Below are 26,935 nucleotides of genomic sequence, written 5' to 3' on the forward strand. Positions count from 1 at the left end.
TTTTGTTGTTGTTGTTTTGTTTTGTTTGAGATACAGTTTTGCTCTTGTTTCCCAGGCTGGAGTGCAACAGCGCGATCTCAGCTCACCGCAACCTCTGCCTCCTTGGTTCAAGCGATTCTCCTGCCTCGGCCTCCTTAGTAGCTGGGATTACAAGTATGCGCCGCCACACCAGGCTAATTTTGTATTTTTTTTTAGTGGAGGCAAGGTTTCTCCATGTTGGTCAGGCTGGTCTCGAACTTCCGACCACAGGTGATCCGCCCAACTCAGCCTCCCAAAGTGCTGGGATTACAGGCATGAGCCACCATGCCCAGCCAAGTGTTTGCCTGTTATTAACATCAACAGAGCCACTCTGCAAAGTTGCTCTTCTTTCAGATAATTGACTCTCCCAGGGACAGAGTATTACTTTAGATTCAAGGCCAGTCTATATGAATCTATGATCATAAATTTTTCTCTTTTCTCCTAATTTCTAATCAAAGGGTTAATTATAAAACTGGGCTAGAAAAACATGTTTGACACTAAGCCACAACATTTGCAGGATTGTGGAGGGAGAACTCCTGGTGTAAACCAATTCCAAATCAAAATAAGCCAAGAAGGGCTTGAAGATCAAGAGACCGTCAAGGGCCGGGCACAGTGGCTCATGACTGTAATTCCAGAAATTTGGGAGGCCGAGGCAGGAGGATCACTTGAGGCTGGGAGTTTGAGACTAATGTGGGCAACAAAGCAAGACCCCATCTCTTAAAAAAAAAAAAAAAAAAAAAAAAAAGAGGCAGCCAGGGATGAATACATACAGGTCTGTTCAGGTCTGTGTGCCTTCCAGAAAGAGTTCAGGAATGTGGGCTCAGATGTCTAAGCATTGAAAGTAGTAAGTACTGGCCAAACAACGCAGACCAACCAGGGGATGAAGCCTGACCACTAGAGAAAGGGACAGAGGTAACAAAAAGGCCCTCCGGGAGAGGAGGTGTCTTGGGAAAACAAAAACAGAGCTCCACCCAAAGATGGGGAACGTGAAAAGGCACAGCAGCACCATAAAGGTATTCACAGTTGCAGGAACCCAAAACACTGGTCCCCAGACATGTGTTCACACCTCTTCCCTATCACGGCCCCAAGGGAAACAGAGGCCAACAAGGAGTGGAGATGAGAAGTGACAAGCTTCTCCAGCATCCTGCACACAGATATCCCATTTCAAGGATAAAACGTAATGTGCTCAGCCCAGGGTGAGGTCAAGCATACAGAGGTACCTCTCAGACTTAATTGTCCTGATCTAGGTAGTAACAATTTGAAATGGAACCTGCAGTCCATCCTGCCACGTAAGCCACACAAATCTACCCAGACACATGACCCATAAAAGTCAACTTAAAATACCAGCCTGTCTTTGTCCCATGACTCAGGAACAACTTGCCCCACAGTGTTACACCAACAAACCACATTCCCCATCCAAACTCTTCCTTCTATGATGTTGAACTCTACCTCCTATATTAATCCTTCTGAATTTAGTAGTTGCACAATTCTTCCCAAAAGCCAAAACCACTATCCTGTCCCCAACCCCAAAAAACGAGCTGGACCTCAGCTTTCTTTCCAATGACAGATGACTGGGATGCAGGCCAGTTATAGTGGCTCACGCCTGTAATCTCAACAATGGGAGGCTGAGTCAGGCAGATCAACTGAGCCCAGGAGTTCGAGACCAGCCTGAGCAACATGGTGAAACCCTACTTCTACAAGAAATGCAAATAATTAGCTGGACATGGGGGCACATGCCTGTAGTCCCACCGACTCGGAGGCTGAGATAGGAGGATCACTTGTGCTCAGGAGGCAGAGGTTACAATATGCCGAGATCATAACACTGCACTCCAACCTGGGCAACAGAGCCAGACCCTGTCTCAAATAAATGTTTAAATTAAAAGAAAAAAAAAAAAAAAGACTAGGCTACACCTGTAAGCCTTGATAGCATAGTCAAGTAGGCCTAACCCATGAGAAGACAAGATGGACTCAACAACAGGCGTCATTAATGAGAAAAAAGGAGCTGCTTCCTGTAAACTGGAACAACACAAAAGATTGTTTTATAATCCCAAAACAGAGTCACATAAGCAGTATTCTGCCAAGCAGTTAAAATTCTGAGAGAGGGACGGGGAGAGGGGAAGCCCATGCAAAACCAGTCAGATTTTGTATTTATTTGACCAGCTTCATCTATTCTGTAGACACCCATGGTGGGGCTCTATTTCATGATGAGGAAGCAGAAGTGGGGAGACACAGCCACCGTCTTGGGTACCCTAGAGCAGAGGTGAGAAATTGTGAGTTATATAAGGTCTGAACCAAGGGTTTTTGCTGCAGGGAAAGAACCTGACCACGAATGTCGACGAGCAGCATGTGCAGCCTCCAGGAAACTGAGCACGCACGGCCCAGCGACAACTGCTGGCACACTCAGAGAACGCTTCCTTAGCTCTGTGCTATCCAACCTCAGACACCGAAACCCAGGAACTCAGGTTCACCCTGCTGATCAAGGTGAAGGTACAGTGCGTGAAATACAAACTTCCCTCCCAAACTTGGAAGATTTCCATGGGAAAGGTGAATATGCACAAGCAGGCACTGTGATGTGAGCCACCCCCAAACCTACCAACTCCAGCTCACTGCAGGCAAACTAAAGAAAAAGAGTATGCGTCCAGAAGGACAGAGAACCACCCCCTAAAAATCAACAAGCAATCACAGATCTACTTGCAGTAGCTACCTGAATCAACAGTCAGCTGAGCTGGGCCCTCCCAGCTCTCACATCCTGGACGCGCGTCTCTCCGGGGTCCTTACACAAAAGGACCTCTAACATTGGAGGACCCAAGAGAGGATTTCGGGAGCCATAGGTTCTGCTCAAGATAAGCTAAAACTTTCCCTTTTCTATCCATCGCTCGGTTTATAATGAAGAAAGGCATTTCATGTACTTCAGAAAAGAAGGAATACATCCCTTGGCAGAAAAGAGATTATTTACTAGAAGAGGTGGGCTGAAGAGTGACACTAGGCATGACAGCAAGAGGTGCCTCTCGGCACAGTTGTGGACCACGCCAGCCCCCAGTCCAAACTGCACCCCAACTCCTAGTACAGCTTACCAAGCCAACTGCTGTCCAGATGACACCTGAAAATTCAGACCTACATTTGCTACAACTCATGGAAGGTGACATGGTACAGTGGCAAAGTCCAGGCATTATAGATGTGAAAGCTTAGATCCAAATCCTATTAACTCAGCTGCCAAGTGAGGGTGGTAAAACCTTAAAAACAGGTATTTCAAAAGAATTAAGGTAAAAATTTTTAGCACAATATTATCTAGGCTAAGGTCAGTTCCTCCTAACGGAAGAGACCGATTCCATAGCTTCAAAGAAGGACTTCTAATAGTCACAGGCTTTATTATGAAATGGAGTTTACTATTTTTATTATAGGCCGAATGCTTATGTTTATTAATTTTGAAATTTTTTTCTTGGAGTCAGGGCTTACTTACGCTGTTCACCTTTTTTTTTTTTTAAAGACTAACAAAACTAAATGAAAAGCTATGACCGTGGCTAGTTCCACTTCCTGATGGTATTTGTCTCTCTCACACTCTCATTCAACATTCAAAGGACAGAACTTCCGCTTTTAGCGAAGCTAGACAGGATTTACACCTCTTGCCTGCCTGAAAGAACTAAAAATACACACAAAACAATGGCCACCATATAGCAACATACAGTGATCCCTGACAGATGGAAAACAAATGATCCCCCCAGCTCACTGCCCTGAGAGAACGTCCAGGCTGCAGCAGTTATGGAAAGGGCAAGCAGAGCCAGGGTTGAGAAACACAAGGGGAGGCCAAGGTGATAGAATGTGTAAGGCAGAGCACAACAAAGGCCAGAGCCACACAGACAACAATGGAATCTGCCAAGGGCCCTCCTCATGTCTTCCGCTGAGTACTAACAAGCACATTTGTGTTAGGAAGCTACCCAAGAGAAAGTATTTCCAGAAAGGATTAGCGGGAACAGTATCCAAATTGTAAAAGCACCAGGAATAGTGCCCATTCTTACTAGCCTACATGGTAAACATAATCCATAGGACATCAAGTAAAATACTCGTAACGGTTTTTGCCTGAGTAGCAGGGAAACATTGCCTCACAGTAAACACTGCTTTGGCTCTACCTTACCATGCTCGAAACCAAGATCCAAACAGATAAAACTGTTCCCTAATAATCAGATCTCAGAACAATGCTCAAGAATATGTAGAGAAATATGAACATTTCCCACAGCCAGAGAAAAATTTACAGTGTCTGTCAACTAATAAAAAGCTACCAGACACGCAAAGGTGCAGGAAAATATGACTGATGAGGAGGAAGATTAATCAATCAAAACTGTTTTGTAAATAATGGAAGACAAAAATAGCACATATACTCAAATATCTCTTGTAACTGTACTCCACATGTTCAAGAAACACCAAAGAATAAGCGTATTACTAGAGACACTGAAGATTATGAAAAGACCAAAATCTAACTTCTTTTTTTTTTTGTTTTTTGTTTTTTGTTTTTTAAAGATGAGTCTTGCTCTGTCACCCAGCCTGGAGTGCAGTGGTGCAATCTTGGCTCACTGCAACCTCCGCCTCCTGGGTTCAAGCGATTCTCCTGCCTCAGCCTCCTGAGTAGCTGGGATTACAGATGTGCACCACCACGCCCAGCTAATTTTTGTATTTTTAGTAGAGACAGGGTTTCACCATGTTGGCCAGACCTGGTGATCCACCCACCTAGGCCTCCCGAAGTGCTAGGATTACAGGCGTGAGCCACAGTGCCCGGCTGTAACTTCTAAAATATAATAACAATATCTGAGATGAAAGATATATTCAATAGGCTTACCAGCAGATTTAGGGTATAAACTATCTAAAATGCAACATACAGATCAAAAAAGGAACAAAACACATGAGCTATGGGACAACTTCAGAGCCATATATATGAAAATGAAGTCCCCAAAGGGGAGACGAATGCACATGAAAATATTTGAAAATAATAATGGCTCCAATTTTTCCATAGTAAATGAAATCTACAAAACTAATACACTCAATGAATCTCAAGCTCTGGAAATAAAAACTATGCCAAGGCACATCACATCAAATTGCCTAAAACCAGTAAGGGATTCAAAAGAAAACTGTGGTAAATGATTGCTCCTACAAAGCTATGAAAATGACAACAGGATTCTCTACAGAAATGATGCACATCGGGACAGTGGAGCAGTGTCACTGAAGTACTGATAGTGAATGACTATTAACCTAAAATTTTATACCCAGCAAAAATATCTATAAGAAATGAAGGTGTATTTTGTATAACTGCATGTAATTCTACAATTATCATCAAAAGCATTTCTTTAATGTGGGTGAAATAAGATCTTCCCAGACATAAGAAGCTGAATGATCAACAGCAGACCCAATGTTAGAAATGTTAAAAATCCTTCAAGCAAAAGCAAATGAAAATGATACTAGAAACAAAAATGGCAACTACATAGATAACTCGAAACAGCAGATAGGTGAGATTTACCCATATTTACTTCATAGTTACTTTCACATCTTTTGTGTTCAAAATTGCCACATCAAAATCTCTTACTCACTTTACTTTCTGTAGTAGAGAATATATTTCACCCATGATAATTCTAAAGTTGAAAATTAAAATACTATTTCTCTTATTTATAAAATATATCTCCAGGTTGTAACAACAAAATAAACTCCAAATAACCTGGTCAGTGGAAGCTTCTAAACATAAATCAAGAGTTAAGAGACATTTTGGGCCTGGTGCGGTGGCTCACGCTTGTAATCCCAGCACTTTGGGAGGCCGAGGCGGGCGGATCACGAGGTCAGGAGATCGAGACCACGGTGAAACCCCGTCTCTACTAAAAATACAAAAAAATTAGCCGGGCGCGGTGGCAGGCACCTGTAGTCCCAGCTACTCGAGAGGCTGAGGCAGGAGAATGGCGTGAACCTGGGAGGCGGAGCTTGCAGTGAGCCGAGATTGCAGCACTGCACTCCAGCCTGGGCGACAGAGCAAGACTCCGTCTCAAAAAAAAAAAAAAAAAAAAAAAAAGAGAGAGAGAGAGAAATGTTAAGCCTTTTGCTGATTGTTTTGCTTTCACTTTTTTGCATTTAATAGTAAATTATACTACTAATTTATTTTTGATACAGGAATGAGTAAAAACTAGGCACTTATTTAATATAATTCTAATTCTTAAGGATGCTCACTTTGAATAATCCCAATTCATGCGTGCTATCAAGCAAGATTCGTATACATTTGAGCTTATCTTCCTTTCAAACTGGAAGTAAGTAGAAGTATTTTATACCATCAAAGTAACATACCAAAAAGAATAAGGAACACAGTAGTATAGACAATGTAGCTGTGAATATCATACCTGTTAAAAGCCTGAGAGAATTCTCACCACTTTCAACATGTCTTCATATCCAGAGGCATGTCATATATCTCAGAGTACACTGAGTTATGAAATCCATACACTTCCAATACTTCTTTACATTCAAAATTCAATCTAATAGGACAAACGGTGTTTAAACTAAGTCCTATAGGATCGAAAGCCTAACTAAAATACAGCAGCTCTTTAACAAAAAAGTTACATCCCCGCAGAGACAGAGTCTGTACTCCTGCACTAGTTAAATAGAAACTCTTACAGTTAAAGTCCGTTAGTATACAAAAAGCAATATACTCTTCTAAAGAATATAGTTGACTAGGCGCAGTGGCTCATGCCTGTAATCCCAGAACTCTGGGAGGCCGAGGCAGGCGATCACGAGGTTAGGAGATAGAGACCATCCTGGCCAACATGGTGAAACCCCATCTCTATTAAAAATACAAAAATTAGCCAAGTGTGGTGGTATGCACCTGTAGTCCCAGCTACTCAGGAGGCTGAGGCAGGAGAATTGCTTGAACCCAGGAGGGCGGAGGGTGCAGTGAGACGAGATCAGGCCACTGCACTCCAGCCTGGCAACAGAGCAAGACTCTGTCTTACAAGAAGAAAAGAAAAGAAAAGAATATAGTTAACAAGAGATCTCAACACTAAACACTAGGGTTCTGGGTCTCTCCCTAAGGTGAAGCGATGACTAATGTATGAACAGCCATGATGGAATCTGCTCACCCCACCACTCTTGCCTGCTCCATTCAGGCAAATACCAGGTCGCAACAAGTTCGGCAGAGGAAATTTACACCATACACCACAGGGTCCTTCCTGTGACTCGATAACTTCAAAAGAGGGAGTACCCATACATTTCCATCTGCCTACAGATGGCTGTGGTAGGGCTGACAGAGAGGAAAGATATAAATCGTCATTTGTGTAAATTAACCCTCTGAAACACGTCAGAGAAGTCTCAAAAGGATGTGCATACTCACATGTAGCAATTCATGTGTCACATATACTGACAATGGCTACTAACATCTAACACACAGAGTACTGTTTATACATCAGAATTATTTTTATTTATTTATTCGCTTATTTAAATTTTTTTGAGACAGAGTCTGGCTCTGTCCCCCTGGATGGAGTGTGAGGGGCGATCATAGATAACTGCAACTTCCGTCTCCCAGACTCAAACGATCCTCTCATCTCACCCTCTTGTAACTGGGACGACAGGATCATGCCAAGAGGCCCAGCTAATTTTTTTTGTATTTTTTGGTAGAAATGGAGTTTCACCATATTGCCCACACAGGTCTCTCCAACTCCTGGACGGACTCAAGTGACTGGCCCGCCTCAGCCTCCCAAAGTGCTGGGGTTATAGGCGTGAGCCATTGCACCCAACCAATACACCAAAATTCTCTTCAAGAATTAATATATTCAGGTCACAAAACACCATCAGGCAGTTATTATTGTGATTCACATCTTTCAGATGAGAGAACTAAGGCCCAGACATATTATATAACCTGCCCAACAGGTATTATACAATATCTGTTGCATTATATAACACAACAAGTAAATGTTCAAGATATAATGACAAGTCACACAGCCTGGCCCCAGTCTATACTCTCTATGCTGCACCACAGTCTCCATAAGACCCGCTTAAGAACCACCGTTCTCTTGAAATTTTTCTACCCTCTTCCCTCAACTCACCCACAGATAAAATATACAGTTAAATCTTGTTCTCAATTTTAGTGGCCAACTCAGACGGCCTCTTTTGAATCGTACATTTCAGATCTCGTATTTACTTACATCTAAAAATATACCATCACCAAATTAACTGTACAGTATCTTTTCATTCCTCAAATAATCCTCATCTCCATAACCATCCTTCCAAAGAGTTTCTGACAAGTCCACACCCAAATGACCAAAATCCATCCATTCTGGTTTCTACACATACTGAGAGACTGATGGGGCAAACACACACTTTACAAGAAGAACTGAGTGGAATAAAACGGCAAAATGAGAAAGGAGATAGGCAGGGCCACCTTCACATTCAGAACAGGATGAAAGTCTCTGTAATGGTTCCATTCTAAACAATATAAACTACGTAAATATATCATTTAAAAAAAAAACAACCTCACCTACCACAATGATCAAAAGAAAAAGAAAACATCTAGAACTAAAAACAAGACTCAGCCTTCAGGGTCCCACCAGCACAGAATCTCCGGTCATCTTTTCTTGGGCTGCCCTTTCCATGAACACAGCAGAGAGATTCTGAAGGGGGGGTTGGCTTTTCCTTTTGTAAAGAGGCATCTCAGATGTCCTTTCAATGGCTAGGTAAAAATATACCGGTTTTGGTTTTGAGGTTTGTTGTTGTTGTAGTTGCCTCTATAAAGAAAAATTCTGAGGAAGAGAATTAGAAACTTGAGAAAACTCCAAAACCCTCAAGAACTCTGGACTCCACTGGTTTCTATAGCTAAAAAGATCCCTAGCGTCAAGTAAAGGCACTGGCAGTAAATACATACAGCAAAATCTGACTCAGGGGGTTTTCTGCGAAAAATAATACTTAAGTAAACACATGGATGTTTTAACTGAAGAATTAAAACATGTTATTAGCATCATCAGAAAAATGTAATTGCTTCAATGTGCAGTTTGGAAAAGCAGACTAGATAAGGTTGGAAATGAGGCTGGCATCAGTCTCCACCATAGATTTTTATTTTCCATAAGAAGGAAGTCAAGCACATAAAATCCCTCTCAGTCTTCCCCTTTCCCCATCACCCTACTGTAGACAAAAGGCATATTTTTTTGCTGATGATTCTAAAATCATGCACATAAAAGGATGTGTAGAGTAGGAGTAATTAAATGTACAAGAATAGCTAACTAGCAATTCGTATCATTCTAAAAAATAAAGCAAAAATGCTCTTTCCAAAGCAAGTACATAAATTATGACCCTGTAGTATGATCTGAATGTGGCCCCCCAAAGCTCATGTGTTGGAAACCTAATCCCCAATCCAACAGTGCTGAGAGGGTGAGATCTTAAGAAGTGATTACATCAGGAGGGATCTGCCCTCGTGAACAGAATAATGTCACTGTCTAGGGAGTGGGTTTGTTATAAATGCAAGCTTAGACAGGCGTGGAGGCAGGTGACTGACTGTAGTCCCAGCTACTCAGGAGTCTGAGGCACAAGGATCCCTTCAGCCCAGGCATTAGAGAACACAGTAAGTTAGGATCACACCACTACATTCCAGCCTGGGTAACAGAGCCAGACCCCATCTCTTTAAAAACTAAACTTAAGAAAGAAAAACAAACAACAACAAAAAACAAGCTTAGCACTTTCTTGTGCTCTCTTGCCAAGTTCCAATGCAGCAAGAAAGCTCTTGCCAGATGCAGCCCCTCAATCTTTGAATACCAAGCCTCCAGAAATGTAAGCCAATAAATTTCTGTGTTTCTAAAGTTACCCCGTTTCAGCTATTCTGTTACAGCAACACGAAACAAACTACAACAATATGAATTTTTAGGAACCAGTATTTTCTCCTACAAAGTCTAAAGACCAAAAGACAATGCAAATGGTCAATCTTAAAAGCTCTTCCCCAGGGCACAGTGGCTCACACCTGCAATCCCAACACTTTGGGAGGCTGAAGTGGGCGGGTCACCTGAAGTAGGGAGTTTGAGACCAGCCTGACCAACAGGGAGAAACCCTGTCTCTACTATAACTACAAAATTAGCCGGGCATAGTGACGCATGCCTGTAATCCCAGCTACTCGGAAGGCTGTGGCAGGAGAATCCCTTGAACCTGGGAGGCAGAGGTTGCGGTGAGCTGAGATCGCACCATTGCACTCCAGCCTGGGCAACAAAGGCGAAACTCAGTCTCAAAAAAAAAAAAAAAACCCACCAACAAGCTCTTCCCATGTATAATGTTTAGGAAATTTAAAACTCACAGGTAAAAAACAGCATCTGTTTAACAATCCACTAATGCTATTTTAAAATTAACCATTATAGGTAGTTACTTTAGGCTCAACTTCTCATCTTCAGAGTCAGCACATTCCATTACCCTATTAGAAAAGGCATTCTGTATGTGAGTTGAAGACAGGTTACGTATTACAGTTTCAACAGTATACTACCCAAGCTCTGGAAATTCAGGTCTCAAGTCATTTACTCTGCTTTTGAAGGCAGGGTTCATTCCCAACCCACTAAATACTGAAGAAGGATCAAAATAAAGGAGTTCTTTAAGGCCTTAAGTTTTAAGTTATCATTTGATGCTTGCTTGCTTGCTACATACCCTGCAACACCCCAAGAAATGCATGCCCTGGCTGGGTGTGGTGACTCACGCCTATAACCCCAGCACTTTCGGAGGTGGGTGGGTCACTTGAGGCCGGGAGTTCAAGGCCAGCCTGGCCAACATGGCAAAACCCCTTCTCTACTAAAAATACAAGAATTAGCCAGGTATGGTGGTGTGTGCCTGTAATCCCAGCTACTCAGGAGGCTGAGGCATAAGAATCGCTTGAACCCAAGAGGCAAAGATTGCAGTGAGCTGAGATTGCACCACTGCACTCCAGCCTGGGTGACAGCGAGACTCTTGTCTCCCTCGACGCCCCCAAAAAAAGAAATGCATACCCTAATGACACTACGCATTTGAAAGCTACAAAATCTTCCTCTTATAATCAAGAGTGCCCCAGCCATCCTCAAAATCTACCCAAGCCTATCAAACCTTAATCCACAGAAAATCTTGACGAGACCAGAACCAAGTTAGTAGGTCGCAATGAATCCTTAATTCAGTAAGATACTTGACACATTAATAATTAAAAAGGATTTGCCATGGCTAAGTTTTCCTTCAGCTAACTCTGAAAAGAGTTTCTCTTTTCTACTACCTTAAAGAATTCCACTTAAATGACTGCTTTGCGCTCAGGTGCCACATGACACTGTGGTCCCATACAAAGAGAAAGCTAGCAGCACTATCTTCTGAGAGAATCACAATGAGTTAGCGACAGAGAGTCCCTCCTCCTTAAGAATGAAGCCTACAACACACATCACTGCACCCGGATGCTGACCAGCTCTCAGCCAGAAGTGAGGGTGATGGTCAGCCACATAGCTAAAGGAGTGGGTGCCCAGACTCAGAATTCTGCTCCCCAAATGGAGATGAAAGTTGATGCCAGATGCATGCCAGATGCCCATGTTGGAGGCATGGATAATATTATCACACATTCCAATATATTTACTGACACAATTTTTTACACATCCTTAAAATCACTCTCTTGTGATAATTCATGCTTTAAACTAGAACAGGGGAATGTTTGTTATGGAGTATCTGTAACATAACAGGTTCATCACTGAGACACTCTTTTTAAAGGAGTGACATACAAAGCTCAGTACACGGGAAGATCTTAACTATACTAATAACGAATCCTACGACATCTTCTAAGACAAAGTGCTGAGGATGAAGAGAAAATGAGAGAAGAATACAGATTCAATGTATTTAAAAGACGACACCTCATGATGAAGAAAATAAAGACTTTGAGCTATGCATCTCAAATTTCAGACCTGAAAACAAGAATTTTAAATATCTACACATGGCTAATCTTGTCCTTTTCTCTTAATTTTTCACTCTACTCTGTTCTTCCTTAGATACATGTAGATTGTTTCTGAAAAGTAAATTCTCCAGAATGAGTAAACAGAGATGAGCAGTCGAGGGGGATTTTTTTTTTCTTTTCCTTCAATCTCCGAAACTAACAAATTCTAAGAAAAAGTCATGAAGCTAATCATCCGGGTAAACATAAAGAGAACAAAGGGAAATATAAATTCTAAGAGGGAAAAAAAGGAAATAACATATCATGTATGAAGTAGGGTAGATACTAGGCAAAGGGTTTCAAAAACACCCAAGTAAAATCATTATTATAAAACGTCACTGCCACTGTTTGACCATGAAACCACAAACTGTTATCAAACTACTAAAGCCAACTTCCTTACCAAACTATCTTAAGCTTATTTAGGAAAGCCACATAAAAATAACTGCTGTTCTAAGTTTTAAGCACCAATTCCACAGCTACTAACTTGGAACTTGGTAAAACAGCAAGGGATTAAAAATACACAGTGTAATTTCAGCTTTCCTGACAAGGAAAAAACGTCTCAGAAACACCACATTTACTTCTTCAAATTTTTAGAAAGATCTCTTTTCAGAAGTGGCAAAACATCACCTAATATATATATTCCTCAAGATGACTGCTGCTGAGAATCAATTAAAATGAACAGTTAAGACAGGCATTACAAGCTGGCAACTCTTTGGCTAACTGTTCCAGCAGGAACATGTGCTGTCAGTCCAGAGCACTTTTTTTTCCATTTTTAATTATAATTATTAGACAACACTTAGAAAGCAGGACATTTGATACGAAACCTCATAATTCTGGCTCCTCTATGAAAATCAAGAGATTGGGTGAATGGGCTCACATTATCATGTGGTGAAAACTGGCAGCTGAGTTTGCAGTCCCTGGTTGAAGGTACCAATATTTTCAGCCTTGGGTACTAACCTTTTCCTCGACGGCCCTTCTTCAAAATCTGAAGAACTAACATCGTTGCTAGTGGAGGACACTTGGGATGCATCGTCCTTTTCATTCTCTGACTGTTCTGATGCTGGTCCTAATCCCTTAGACTGGTCATTACCAAGGAGCCCTACAGGTGAGAAAAGGGGACAAACACTTAAATACATCACATCAGGAGGCAGCACTTTACCACAGTTAACCCTACACAACGCTGATGAAGACAGACAAGAATGTGGATAGAAGAGAATTTAAAAGCACACATCTCTTTTGAATGGGTGGAGAAAAGTAAAACCTCATTCTATTTGAGACCTTTAAAGAGAGTGAAATGCCTAAGAGGAAAACAATTTCAACAGTAAGAAATTTGACCAGAAATTTGGAATTGTAATACTATACTTTAGGATTCGTTTTTAAAGAGTACATAAACATCTTTTGCAGCTAAAGGGTTGAAAGAAAGAAAGGAGTATCTGTTATCAAACTAGTCACTCTTGAAGTGGTAAATATTGACTCTACAGATACTGAAAATCCTTTCTGGAATTGCCTGCAGGAACCAGTACCTGCCACACAAGAAAAGGCATCCTTATCTTTGTAGCCACATCTTAGATATTAACTAGAAATACTACTCCACTTGTTTTTCTTCATAGCCATCTATAAGATTAGATTGTAACCAGATTTGCCTTGATCATCTCAAAGAATAAAGATTCTCTATGATAGCAGATGATAAGCAGGGGAGTCTTGGTGCTCATGGATGTGCTTTTAGTAACCAAAATGTGGCAAGAAGCTGCAGGCCCTTGGGGGCTCTAAAAAGCAGCTGTGTACTAACTGATATGGAAGTATTTTAACCAGCAGTAAGGTCACACTATAGGGAAACGGGTGAATAAAAAAGCCTCAGAGTCCCTTACATCAATGTAAGTTCTGTCAACAAGAAGCTTCCACTCATACACATGTCCACAGCGATTCGACCCACTGTCCACTGTCTAGTCACAACCCTCGAAGGCAACCAGAGCTGGGCAGTAGCAGCACTGCTAGCACAGCATCTGCAGTTTTATGGTGCTTGATCTTGAAGCCAAAAATACAGAGTGGCCCCTTGATTTTTGCTCTTCTAGTCCTTCCACCAATTTTATGCACACTTCATTTCTCTGTACTAAGTCTTTGCGACTGAAGTTATCTCAGAAAGTGACTTCTGTTAGTTGTACTAAACACTATGTAGAACACAGTGTTCTACGTATTTGATTAAAAATATATAAACATTCTGAATGAACACAATACACATCAACAAAGCCCTGGGACCTGGCTTGTTTCTGCTTGCATTTCCCCAGTTATCTATTTTTACATCATTCAGAGTATGAGTGATAACATAAGGTTGAAAATAAAACACATGGTTATTCACTTCGACTAATGAGGCTTTAAGAGTTGTGACTACAATACAGAAATAGAAACATACAAAAACCCCCAAAGAAAATGCTGGGAATCTGCACTGTGAGGGGAGAAGGAAACTGTATGGAAATCTAAGAATCCAAGGATAAAAGCGTGGCCAGTGTTTCAGAGATTGAAGCCATGTTCTCCATTACAGTAGCCACTAGTCATGTGCAGCTACTGAGCACGTGAAATATGCCTAGTGTGGATAAGAAAATAAATTTTAATTGTACTTAATGGTAATTTAATATCAGAATGTAACATGTCGTTGACAATGTTACATTAATTGTGGAAATATTTTGGATTAGGTAAAATCAAGTATATTAACATTTATTTCACCTACTTCTTTTGAGTGTGACTGCAGAAACTAAAGTTACGTATGTAGTTTAAATAATATCTTTACTGATCAGCACTCAGAGCACATTAGTAGTGTCACGATGCGAGTGGGGGATCCCCTCCCCCACCCAATTAGGATACAGATGACATTTAACCGAGACTAGAGTTGGCCAAGGAACATAATATTTATCGTATCTGTAAAAAGAGAAGATGGATAAATTACCATAGAGAAAACGGGTAGAAAACTGAAAATAAAAATGCTGGTTAAAGAGCCAGATGTAAAATTGAAAAGGAAAAAAAGAGGATGCACATCGTAAATATGTATCGTCTTGGTTGAGTTCAAATTTTTCTTTTTGCTTTTGAGATAGGATCTCGCTCTGTTGCCCAGGCTGGAGGGCAGTGGCGCAATCATAGCTTACTGCAGCCTTGACCTCCTGGGCTGGAGAAATCCTCCTGCCTCAGCTGAGACCGCAGACACATGCCACCAAGCTAATCCTTGTAAGTTTTGTAGAGAGACAGGGTTTCGCCATGTTGCCCAGACTGATCTCAAACTCCTGGGCTCAAGGGATCCACTCACCTCAGCCTCCCAAAATGCTGGGATTACAGGCATGAGTCACTGCACCTGGCCTGAAGTTTCCTTTTTTCAATAGCACAAGGTGGGAATAACATAATGGAGAATAAAGCACAGAAGGCAAAAAAAAGGGATCAATTCCGAATTTATCCATTCATTTACTTAACAAATACTATATGCCAGGGCACTGGGGATACAGGTTAATCAAAATCTAAAATTAGGAGAGAGACAAACACAGACATATGCATCACTCAGTAGTAAGTGAAGAAAAGAAAGTGATGGAGAGGATAACGAGTGGGCCAATGGAGCCAGCCAGCACGCTTGCAATACCAAAACAAGAACAAGCAAGCTGGGATTTGCAGGAAGCCTAAAAACACAGAGTGGGGATGGAGGAAGAGGACAAGGAGGAAGAAGAGCTATATTGGTATTAAAAACTAACTAAACAAGGACTAGGAGCAGCTCAGGAAGACTGGGAAGGGTTCCTATACCCTTTGGTATGTAACAGCAGCTGAAGTCTTAGCTGAATAAGAGGTGAATGCATGAAAGAATGACTGAACAAATGATTTAGCAGTTAAGTAAGAAAGTTAAGCTTTTTGATGACAGCTTTGCTTCTGTCCTCCTGACAAAAGGAATCTGGGTGACTGTAAAGAGAAGTGCTTCTCAAACTTGAGCATGCATGCGAATCACTCCCCAAGTGTCCCCTGTTCTAACACATTCCCAGGTGACACTAATGCTGCTTTGGCTGCTCTGGGGACTTTTGTGTTTTTTTTTTGGGGGGGGCGCGGGGGGACAAGGTCTTGCTATGTTACCCATGCTAGAGTGCAGTGACATGCTCACAACAGCCTCAGCCTCCTAGGTGCAAGCAGTCCTCCTAGGCTCAAGCCAGCCTCCCGAATGGCTGGGACTACAAGTGTGCGTCACCACACCCCACTAGTTTTTTTCTTTTTTTTATACATGGGGTCTTACTTTGTTGCCAAGCTGGTCTCACACTCCTGGGTTCAAGTAATCCTTGCCCATTTCGACCTCCCAAAGCGATGGAATTACAGGCGTGAAAACCGCACATGGCCTCATGTACCTTTTATCAATAATTTTGCCGAAAAAAAAAAGACGCTTGCCTGCAAAATGTCACAAAGTTACAAGAATCAGCTAACGTGACAAATAGAGACTCAAAAAAGTAACAGGTTGGAAAAAATGTGCATGTCTAAGAAGCATAAATGTAAAGAGATGTGTAATGTTCTCCCCAACTACCCTCTCACCCTGCAAATCAATTGTTTAAGTACAAATTAGGGGTAATTTTATGAAGAGATTTTACGCATGAAAAATACCTAGGAATATTAAACGATTTTATGTGAGCAAAATGCAAAACAGATAAGGCTACTCTGATAAGGCATGACTGAGCAAAAAGAAATCAAAGTACTGACTCCATTGTTCCAGGCCCTCAAACTAAATCTTCCGAGAACTCCAAAGTTTTCCACCATTCTGAGGACTGCAATGAGTACCTGAACTAGAAGAGAATCGCATTCACGTTCCAGGTTCATAAAATGGGGCCCATACATAAGGAACTGACTTTATACAAATTAAAGGGGCATAGGCTCTCCCCACCCCCCACCTTGAGACAGAGTCTCACTCTGTCATGAGGCTGGAGCACAGTGGCACAATCTTGGCTCACTGCAACCTCCGCCTCCCAGGTTCAAGCAATGCTCCTTCCTCAGCCTCCTGAGTAGCTGGGACTATAGGTGTTCGCTACCATGCTCAGCTAATTTTTGTATTTTTAGTAGAGACGGGGTTTCACCATGTTGGCCAGAACAGTCTTGATCTCTTGACCTTGTGATACACCTGCCTCAGCCTCCCAAAGTGCTAGGATTACAGACGTGAGCCACCACGCCTGGCCAGGACCATAGATTTTACTGGCCCTTATGAAGGCGCAAGACTGACTTTATTCTGCACGTGATCAACTTTTTCAATTTGAGTACTTCCATTCTGTATATATCAGCCCAGAAAACATTTACATTTATTTATAGTCAGACAGCCTACATGGTTGAATAAACCTGGGCTTTTTCTTTATCTAACTCCCCGCCGCCGGCGACCAATCTCCCCTGTACTGACTACCACATTTCATTTTGAATGTTTTAAGCCCAATCATACAGCCTGCCCAATCCAGGAGGGCCAGGTCAGCAAGATGGAGTATGATGCCACAGGGCAACAGAGCCATTATTATAACATTAGCCAAGCTAATGTACTGCCTTTTCTCTCCCCTAACAAAGCCCTGCCACCAATTGTTAAAATTATTATTTTTAGTCAACGAAAAATAATGAAATGGCATCCCCTCCTTCACACACTCAAACCGTTTTTATTTTTCCAACCACCTCCCCCACCCCGACCAACACAAACCTTTGTTGGGGAGAGGAGGTTAAACAGAGGAAATTGAATGAATGGCCCAAAGATTCAGTCTATCCCATTAGCATTTGTTCTCCTCTATTAATATTCAGTAGGTTGAACTTAAATTAAACCATGTCTATTGTCTTTCACAAAAGCAATAAATATGAGCTGAAAATTGTAAATCACTGCAGTAAAGGCAGCTTGGTTACTGTGCCTGCAACCTCAGCTAGTCACCATCAGCTGACAGGAGAAGTGCGTCTAGGATCCAAGACCATTTAGCCACAAGGCAGTGTCCATTTGTGCAGCTGAGAACTCTAAAGAAACTGAACACAACAGAACCCTGCCATCAGCAGCTCTGCACATTCAGGAGCTTTTCACCCCATCTCCCAAATTAGCAAGAAATGAAAAGACCGCACAAAACAATACAACAAAACAGGCTTCTTTCTGAGTGTGGAACAGCAGCATCAAAATGGAACAGGAATTCCTGTTGTTCTTGGAAACTGGAGATACTAGTGTATGGCTCTCTCCCTCTTGCCTTATATGACGGGCGTTGGGAAAATTGAAACACAAATTAGGCCAAAGATTCCTTTAGCTGAAGGAACTTCTAAAGCAACGGATGAGAACGACAGATTTCAGAACACAGATGTGTGGACAGAAGACAACTCTTTTCTAATATCTGGAAAAAAAGGGGGGGGGGGGAGACTAGAGCATGTAGTCTATATCATTTTATGATGTTCTAGACACAAAGAAGTTTTACCGGTCCTGTCTCATTAGCTACACATACATGACAATAGAAAACCAAAGGAAAAGCCAATGGCTCTATTCCACAAAAGCAATGCCAAAAGAAGGGTTAAAAAGAAAGGAAAAACGAGGAGGGCTTTGAGGCTGTTCCAGGGCTTCTAAAACATCTGGAGCACACCAAAGTCATTAGCATATTAGGGTGAGTCAATGTATTTAGCTTTGTTGTAGAAAAGATGCACAAAAGGTAATTCTGTATTATAGACCCAATGCCGTCTGTCACCCTGTCACTGTGAGACAAGGTTATCACATTACATATCAAACAGTCAAGCATCCAAAGAGAGCTTTCATTTTCAGCAGCAATTTGTGTGTGTGTGTGTGTGTGTGTGTGTGTGTGTGGGTGTGCACACACGCAGCACTTTAAGTTGATAGAAAAATTATAAAAGCAGCCCCCATGGCTGAGGTAGGGCCCTCTCTGAGGTCATCAGAATGCAGGGTTTGCTGCCATTGATAGTGAAAAATAAATGTTACATTCACTCAGGTTTTGCAAAGAGAAAAAAAAATGAATTGCTCTTTAAGAAGGGTAGGCATTCCGATGCCAGGGCAGATTTGGCTTTGGGCCTGCTTGGCATGGTCAATATGAACATGGAGTTTGCCCATCACTGTACACATGCGGGTCAGCATGTGAAGCTTCCAATGGAGCACAGAGCTCCAGGGAGAGGGGCGAGCAGGCCGCAGGGTCTGCAGAGCACAGCCCAGGCTTGTCCACTGACATGCTCACCAGATCACGCTGGTATGACTGAGAACAAATGCCAGTCATGAGGCATGATGTCGGTGGCACACTTGTGGTCAAGGAGGCACAAATGAAAGTGGTTTCATACCTCGGCTTATGGAAAATAATTATCCCTTTCTCTCATGAGACCAGCCCCTGAGGCTACTAGGGCTCCCCTTTGTCTACTGTCAAATCAGCTATGGAGATTTCCCATTTGGGTCAAGAAAAGACAATCCAATAACACCCCCATCCATCACTCCTTAAAACAGTCCCAAGATATGAAGGCAGGGATGGGGAGGATGAATAGGTGGACGCGGGGGACATATTTTTGTTACATTTAACCCCTCCAAAAACAGATGTAAATACTGATTTGTAAATCAACAATCTCACAAGAGCTCACCACCACAAGAATCCGCCCCCACGACACACCTTCAACAATCTACATCTCTTTTGCATGCACAATTTTTTGAGAAAGTGTTAGATACTAAAACCTGACACGGTGTTCATTATTAACATGGAAAAGTTGGGTCACTGGGTAGATAAGGAAAATGCCTGACTCCATCCTTTTTTTCCAATTTCAGAACCAAGTAAATGACTACCTTTGAGAAAGATGGGACCCTGGGCAATAAATGCCTTGAGCTACAAAGGAACAAACCCAGCAGACATCTCCTATTTCCTCAGACGAAGAGGTAAGCAGAACACTGCAACTACTAGAATGGGCCCTATTCTTGCTATCTAGACCCCAAATGAGTAAGAACCACCAAAAGACAAAAGACCTCCCCTTCGCACATCCTAACCAACAATCCCAGGGGGACAGAAAACATTGCTCACTGAGAGTATCCAACAAAAATAAATAAAAATAGACAACAAGGCTGACAGTTTAACTTTATTCAACACAAAACCTCTCACAAAAACAAAGAGCTGTGATCTTCAGGAAAGATTTCCCAACCAGCCCAGAAGCTATTTAAACTCTGATGATCACCAGTGTGAACATAATGTACCGCTCATTTTGGCACAACTCCCTGTTACTTCTTTGGGCAAGGGCTCATCCTCCCTACTCTCTTCCCCTCTTCACTCCTTCTTCATCCTTAATATGACCTTTATAACAATCAGAACAAGTACAGTACCTAGAATAATAATAATGACTGAATTATAAACACCCACGATGCTCTGCAATCAGCAGTTCTAGTTTTGTGTTCAATCCCATGACTACTCTATCCCAGGCCGTAACTGCTCTGGGTCCACACTTCATCTCAACACCCTTTTAATTTTACACTGACAACCCAGTCAAACACACACCCACCAGACAACCCAGTTATAAATACCCACCAAAACATAAATCCCTGGAATCCCCTAGGATATGCAACTCGAGCTTCTATCAGCTCATGTAAAGAATTCCACACCACAGAGGGCCCAGAACTGACCACCTCCAAGGTCAAAAGCTGCCTACAGAAGAAAACTGACTCAAGGCAACAGTGGGCTTAGGCTGATGTGTAACCATGAGCGGCAGAACAATGGCATCACTGCAGAGCAAGGGAACTCAGTCACATGAAGGAGACGGAAACAAGGGCATTTTTTTTTTTGAGAATTTTTCTAAGACAGATAAATGAGCCCAACATGTGGAACGTCTTGTGTTCAGATAAACTAACAGGCCCAAATTTGATTTCTCATCTCACAGAATTTGCACTTCTCAAAGGGAGATGTCCATGAACACAGCATGTTTACAGATAGCTAATGATATTCTTCTACCTTCAAGTAATTACAAGTGTGTATGTACTTAGGTCTCTAAAGCTTCCTATCATCTTTACCCCACAAATGTAAGGTACCAAAAGAAACCAGGTATCCAATTTGAGTCAGGCTCTCCAAAGATAGGCAAAGCTGCTGCTTTAACTCAATCGACAAGTGCCATAAAGTTATCGGTTTCTGTACTAATCTGTAATGATAAATGGGCAAAGCTCCACAAACTTTGTGTCCTGATTGACACTATAATTTGTAGATAAATAAACAGCCACACCCTTTGCCCTGAAACCTCTCTGGGCTGCCTTCATTCCCTAGGATAAAAGGAATCTCTTGGAAGTTCTAAGTTCTGTTTTCTTTGTTGCATGACTAGGAGGGACAGTAGTTCCCCAGTTTCCTTATTACCTCATTCACATATCAAGAAATCAACTGCCCTCCTGCTTTTCAAATGAATATATTCAGAGAGGATTAAGTAGTCCATTCAAAGTTAAAAAAAAAAAAAAGAAAAGAAAAAACCTGCTGACAACAAATAACTTCAGAAAGGCCTATTGCCTCCCAGAGCAGCATTCTTTCCACTACTGAAATATAATGAATGGAAGCAGTACAGAAAGCAGTACTATAGGAATGTGGCCATGGAATCTGCTAAGATTTGAGGCACCAAACACTGAAGGTTCCTCAAATTCATATGTGTTTACAGACAGTAATACAGACATGAATTAATGCACAAAATTCGGAAGAAGAATCAAGAGCACTCAAAGTTTAAAGCTTTTAGGTCTCAATCCAGAACCACTTCAGGTCTCAGGATCTATTTGCATGCCTCAGTTTCCTCCATCTTTCAAGGAAAGAAGATGGAGATAGAAAAAGAAAGGATTAATGGAAATGAAAGCAAACATGCTGTTTATGAAGGAAACCAGAGCTATGGTGAGGATGAACTAATTAACTTTAATCAAACATTTATTTTTAAATGCTGGGAAATGATCAGATAAATTGGTAATAAAATAAAAGGGACCAGCTATAGCTGGATGGCATTCAGTCTCCAGAGAAATGTCTAAATTCATACAAGCCTGATTGAAACTGCAGATTTGGCCAAAATGGTCAACAGAGCTTAATGCTTTAAGAGCGACATTAATTCTCTCTTGTAAATTTCCACAGTGCCTTTGCAGGAGCCACCATTGCCCCTAGGGAGGATATCAAAGCTAAAAGAATATTAATATTAAGCAAATCGCAACACTTTTTACATAGTCTCTCATATATATATATAGCACCTTGCCATCCACAATGGATTTAATCAGGACCCCAGCAGGGAAACCCACAAAGGCCTTTTTCTCCAACAAAAGCCATACCAGCCTGAAACAAATCTAGAGCTATTTGGTTTGTCTTTTATTTATAGGAACAGACCTTCTATCCCAGGTTCCTCAAGATAAGCCACCAAAAACTGCACCTGACAGACCCGTGGAGCAGCCATCCTCAGAGCCGGATCATTGCAGAGACAGAGAGGAAGAAGGACAGAGGGAGGGAGGGAGGGAGATAGAGCGCAGTGAGGCAGGCTCCGGAGCACTTGTCAACAATCCTCCCCTGTACGTAATAAGCAAGCGGCAGTGCAGATTCCGCGCGGCAATAGGACGGCCAGAACAGCAATGGGGCCGAGGGGGAGGGGAGGCAGCCAGGAGAGAAGGTTATTTATGTGCATGGGAGGGAATCGAACACCAAAGAGGACGGGTCTCCGGCTGGCTCCCCCCACCCTGATAAATTAAAATGAGAAAATTGAAAAGAGCCACTAGCTTTTCATCCTGCCATTTCCCCAACCTGCAATGCAGACAAATCCGAAGTATAGAATTTCTGACATATGGGGGGGAGGGGGACATTCACAGTTTAATTGTGCACACTTTTGTGTCCCCAGCCGGTCAGATGCCCCCACCCCATTGCCAAGCACACCCCACCCCCATGGACAGCGGACTCCAGGGCGCAGTTTCAATGGCATCCCTTTTTAATATCATAATCTGTGTCATTCAGCACTTGCCTTTTATTTATTTTTATTTGTTTTTTTGGCTGGGAAACCTGGGCAGCTCTCCAGACAGACTGCAGAAATCTCTTTCCACATGCTCCTCCTCCAGCCCGCCCTCCCCCTTCCTCTGATTCCAGCTTCCACGGAGCCTCATTACTTATGAAGTGACCGCATGGGCCACCGCTGCCCCCACCAACACCACAGGGGCACCCCTCCCCCTGCCCTGCGCAGGCCCCTCCCCGAGGCACATAAATTGATCTAATCTAATCAAACAGAAGCTGTTTTCTCTCATTGTTTCTTGAGGATCTTTCACAGAACCGGCTCTGTGGTCTGGCAGCTGCTGGGAGGGGTGAAAAAGGCAGGAGTCCAACTGAGGGCTGGCCAGCTCCCTGGCCTCAGACAACTGAAGTACACATCTCCTTTCATATGTTATAGCTTTTTGATTTTTAAAGTCAATTCTCTTGAAGCCTTTGAACCTCAACCAGCAATGATAATGTCCAAAACACATGCTCTCAACACTACCACTCGCTTCTCTTCATGCCCTTCCAAGGAGAGGAAGATGGTGGCCAAGTCCACATGGCACTGGAAGTTTTCCTCAGATGCATCCAGAGGAACTGGAAACATGCCTTACTAATACTTTCAGTTTCTTGTTTCCTAGTTGTTGAACCATCTAAGGAGGCCCTTCTGGGTTCTAATACTTCACACACAGTAACTTATTTATACCTCACAAAAACCCTGAAGGTAGATGTCAACTTTGCTCAAGGGCAAAGTCACCCAGGCAAGCAGGCAATCAAAGCCAAATGGGTATTCTCTCCACAATGACCAACTCTTGTTTGCTGAATAATTAAAGCTCATAAACATGCCAGAACTTCTTACATCAAAAATATATAAACATAAATATATATATATACATACACATAAACACGCACACACAGACAGACATCAGGAAGCTAGATGATGGTCCTCCTTAGTGTCTATTTGATATCCACCACTTTAAAATCATAATTATATACAGGGACTCAGAGATACTCTACTACAATTCCCCCACTTTGCAGATGATGTAACTGTGGCTAAAACCAAGTTTGTCTCTTAGCAAAGGTCACAGAGCTAGCTCCTATGTCTCAACAGACAGGAGGCTATCCGAGAAACCAGTGGCACTGGGGAAGAAGGGGTGGGGTAACCTCAATATACAATTCCCTATAGAACATAGATGGCTGGAAAAGAGTTGCTCTCCAATGGTTGCCAGGGTGAGCCCCCCACAGCAGACCCTTATTTAGTGCTCCACAGTGCAGCATGTTCCTGTTAACAGTGAACAAGTGTCTGGCATGCACCCCACCACAGCGTAAGTCATACAGAGTCCTTTAAAGAACATTCAGGGGATGACTATTTGGCCTTTTTCCTCTTCCTTCTACTGGGACATGTCTTTTGGCTGCTTCAATGATCAACAGCACCCATAGCAGAGAACTGGAAAGGAGACCTGAGGCAGATATTCTGACGTATGCTAATTCTCAGCAAGGTTGGTAAGAAAAGTAGAAATGCCGAGACATAAACAGTTGGCCAGAAATGAAGTTTCACAATCACGTATGATTAGTGGTTTTCCTGAACAACACCAGTTCTGTCACTCAAACACTCAGAGTGCACACAGGCATCAGCACTAATAAAACACTATCTGCCCCTTTCCTATCTCCACTGCTTCCTTCTCTTCTAGTCAACTAAAGAGAAATGGGTATTTAAATTTTAAGAAATAAGAAAAGCCTCACCGTCGTCATTACTTCCTGATCATGCAGGCAATATTTCCTAAAATACAGTACATGCAAGTCAGTCCTGTATCTGTGAGGCCGGGAAGGAGACTTAACAAAACTCTCCGTTGTAAATGGCCATAAGTTTTAGACTGTTTAGATGAAATGTTGGTCCCCTACTAAAGAAACATGCAAACTACCATATTAGACTCACAGCATCCTCTGGAAGACCAAGAATAACACTAAGAAATAGGTTCAGCTTAGGAATACCAACACAACTTACAATATTTAAAGACAAGAAAGAAGAGAGGGTGGAAAGACTGGGGAAGAACTTTTCTTGGCTCCATCCATGTTCATTAACAGGATGAAGGCACCACCATCTAAGTTTCAATAGTGAAATATCAGAGAAAGTCATAAATCTTAAACGAAAGTCCTCTGAATAATCAATCCACTTTAATTTTTAAGGATATAAAGAATATCTGTGAACCTGCAGCCAAACCCAACTACTCAAACATAACCTAAAGCCTTGCCTATGTGCTAACTTTTTTATATTGTAACATAAACATATATAAATAGCATTTTGTTTCACCACATTTGATTATAAACTTTACAAAACAGGTTCCAATGGGAATTGGGCTTTTTCCAACTCAACATCAAGTTACTAAGATCCATCCACGGCCTTGCTTATATCTCTTGCCTATCCATTTTCATTATTACACAATGGATTATTTCTAATACTACACAACTGATGAATGGTGGGTATTCCACCATGATTCTCATGTCCAAGGGCATCTACGGCGCTTCTAGTTTATTGCTATCATGAACCATGTTGCAATTCCTCTCTGCGAGTCTCCAGGAAATCATTCAGTAGAGTTTCTCTTAGATAATATTTGGGACTGGAAGTGGTAGATATCCTTGGATATGCAAATGTTCAAATTTACAAGTTGAATGGCAAATCGGTTTCCAAAGCAGGTGTCAACTTTTGATTTTGCACCAGTAATGTTACCACTGTAATCTCAAAATGTTTAAAGACCTTCTATAACATGTCACAAGAGAGACCAAGGAACTCTACTAACTCTAATTCAGGAGAAGTCAGAATTTTCAGAAGGGATCTCATATTCACAGTAATTCTATGCAGCCAACCAGGTTCATGGCTGCCATCCACCTAATTACCACCTCAACCCCAGGACCAACCCCAGTTGGTGCCTTGGTATTTCAGTACCATGCAATGAATAATTTCCCCAAAACTACTAATCGCAAAGGAGGAGTAGGGTGGTGTGGATTGTCGTGTGATAGAAGAGAGTACAAGGTTATGGTGCCAGAGAATTTCACATAATATAGAATTTTAATGGTCACACAGCATTAGCCATGTATTTGTAATGATATTTCTGTGTTATATGGATGAAATTACGTAGTATTGACCATATCACATAGGGTGTGATAAAAATTAATGCAGAAAGATGATCTACTATGCTAATATTTGACTTTCAAAAACATCATTAAAGTGTGGGCACTCTATGGCAGCAGTATAGTAATAATAAATATTACCTGTTGGAATTTTATTGAAATAAAAGTTAATACACTGGCACTATACCAACCAGAATTAGGTACACACAGATTCTGGCTTGAACGCTGTCCAAGAAGGCTTGGTAATTCCTGAAACACCAACGGTGCTGAACTTTGTAATGCATGTGGCTGGCCCGATAGCTAACACGTCGACAAGGCCACACCGTACAATTATAAAATAATACCAATAATTAGAAGAACATAGTAGGGTGACCCGGATTGGGTGACGGTAGGCAAACTCGTGAAACTAACTGGGTTGTTAATGCTACAATTAAAGTAGTCGTTCCAATTCAGAAGCTATCAAAAAAGACAACACTGTAGCCCTCCTTATCTGGGTTTTAGATTTCCAAGGTTTCAGTCAGCCATGTTCAACCAAGGTCTGAGAATACTAAATTTAAAAATCCCCAAAATAAACAATTCATAAGTTTTAAATTGCACACCATTTTGTGTAGCATGCTGAAACCTTGAACTATCCTGCCCAGGACGTGAATGATTTGCACTGCACAGTATTTATGTATAAGAAAAAAACATAGTATATATAGGGTTTGTTAATAGCGACAGTTTCAGGCATCCCGTGGATATGGGAGGACTACTGTATTCTACATGAATTTTTTAAATTAAAAAATACTTATTTGATAAACACCTTGCACTAAAAACCTTAGTGGATCATAGCACACACAGCTATGATTAAGAATGATTAAGAAAAATCATAAGACTTCTCTCTGCCTCAGTTTCCTCACTTGTTAAATGGAAATAAGGACAACACTGGTGTTGG

General features: G+C 41.8%; 1 protein-coding gene across 8 annotated transcripts in view; it reads right to left on the reverse strand.

Moving 5' to 3' along the window:
* The window catches only part of JARID2 (jumonji and AT-rich interaction domain containing 2), a 282,213-nt gene that overhangs the window by 100,387 nt on the left and 154,891 nt on the right, over positions 1-26,935 (reverse strand). For 5 of the 8 annotated variants that reach the window (XM_063632862.1, XM_055264039.2, XM_055264038.2 and 2 more), the window contains one exon: positions 12,893-13,034. The exons of 1 other annotated variant lie outside the window; for it this stretch is intronic. In XM_063632862.1, the coding sequence (XP_063488932.1) occupies positions 12,893-13,034 (142 nt within the window). Of the gene's footprint in view, positions 1-12,892; positions 13,035-22,248; positions 22,397-26,935 lie in introns of those variants that run through there. 2 more of the 8 variants (XM_055264040.2, XM_055264041.2) reach the window with 2 other exon arrangements.

This window comes from Symphalangus syndactylus, chromosome 23, assembly GCF_028878055.3.
Source record: "Symphalangus syndactylus isolate Jambi chromosome 23, NHGRI_mSymSyn1-v2.1_pri, whole genome shotgun sequence".
NCBI lineage: Eukaryota > Metazoa > Chordata > Mammalia > Primates > Hylobatidae > Symphalangus > Symphalangus syndactylus.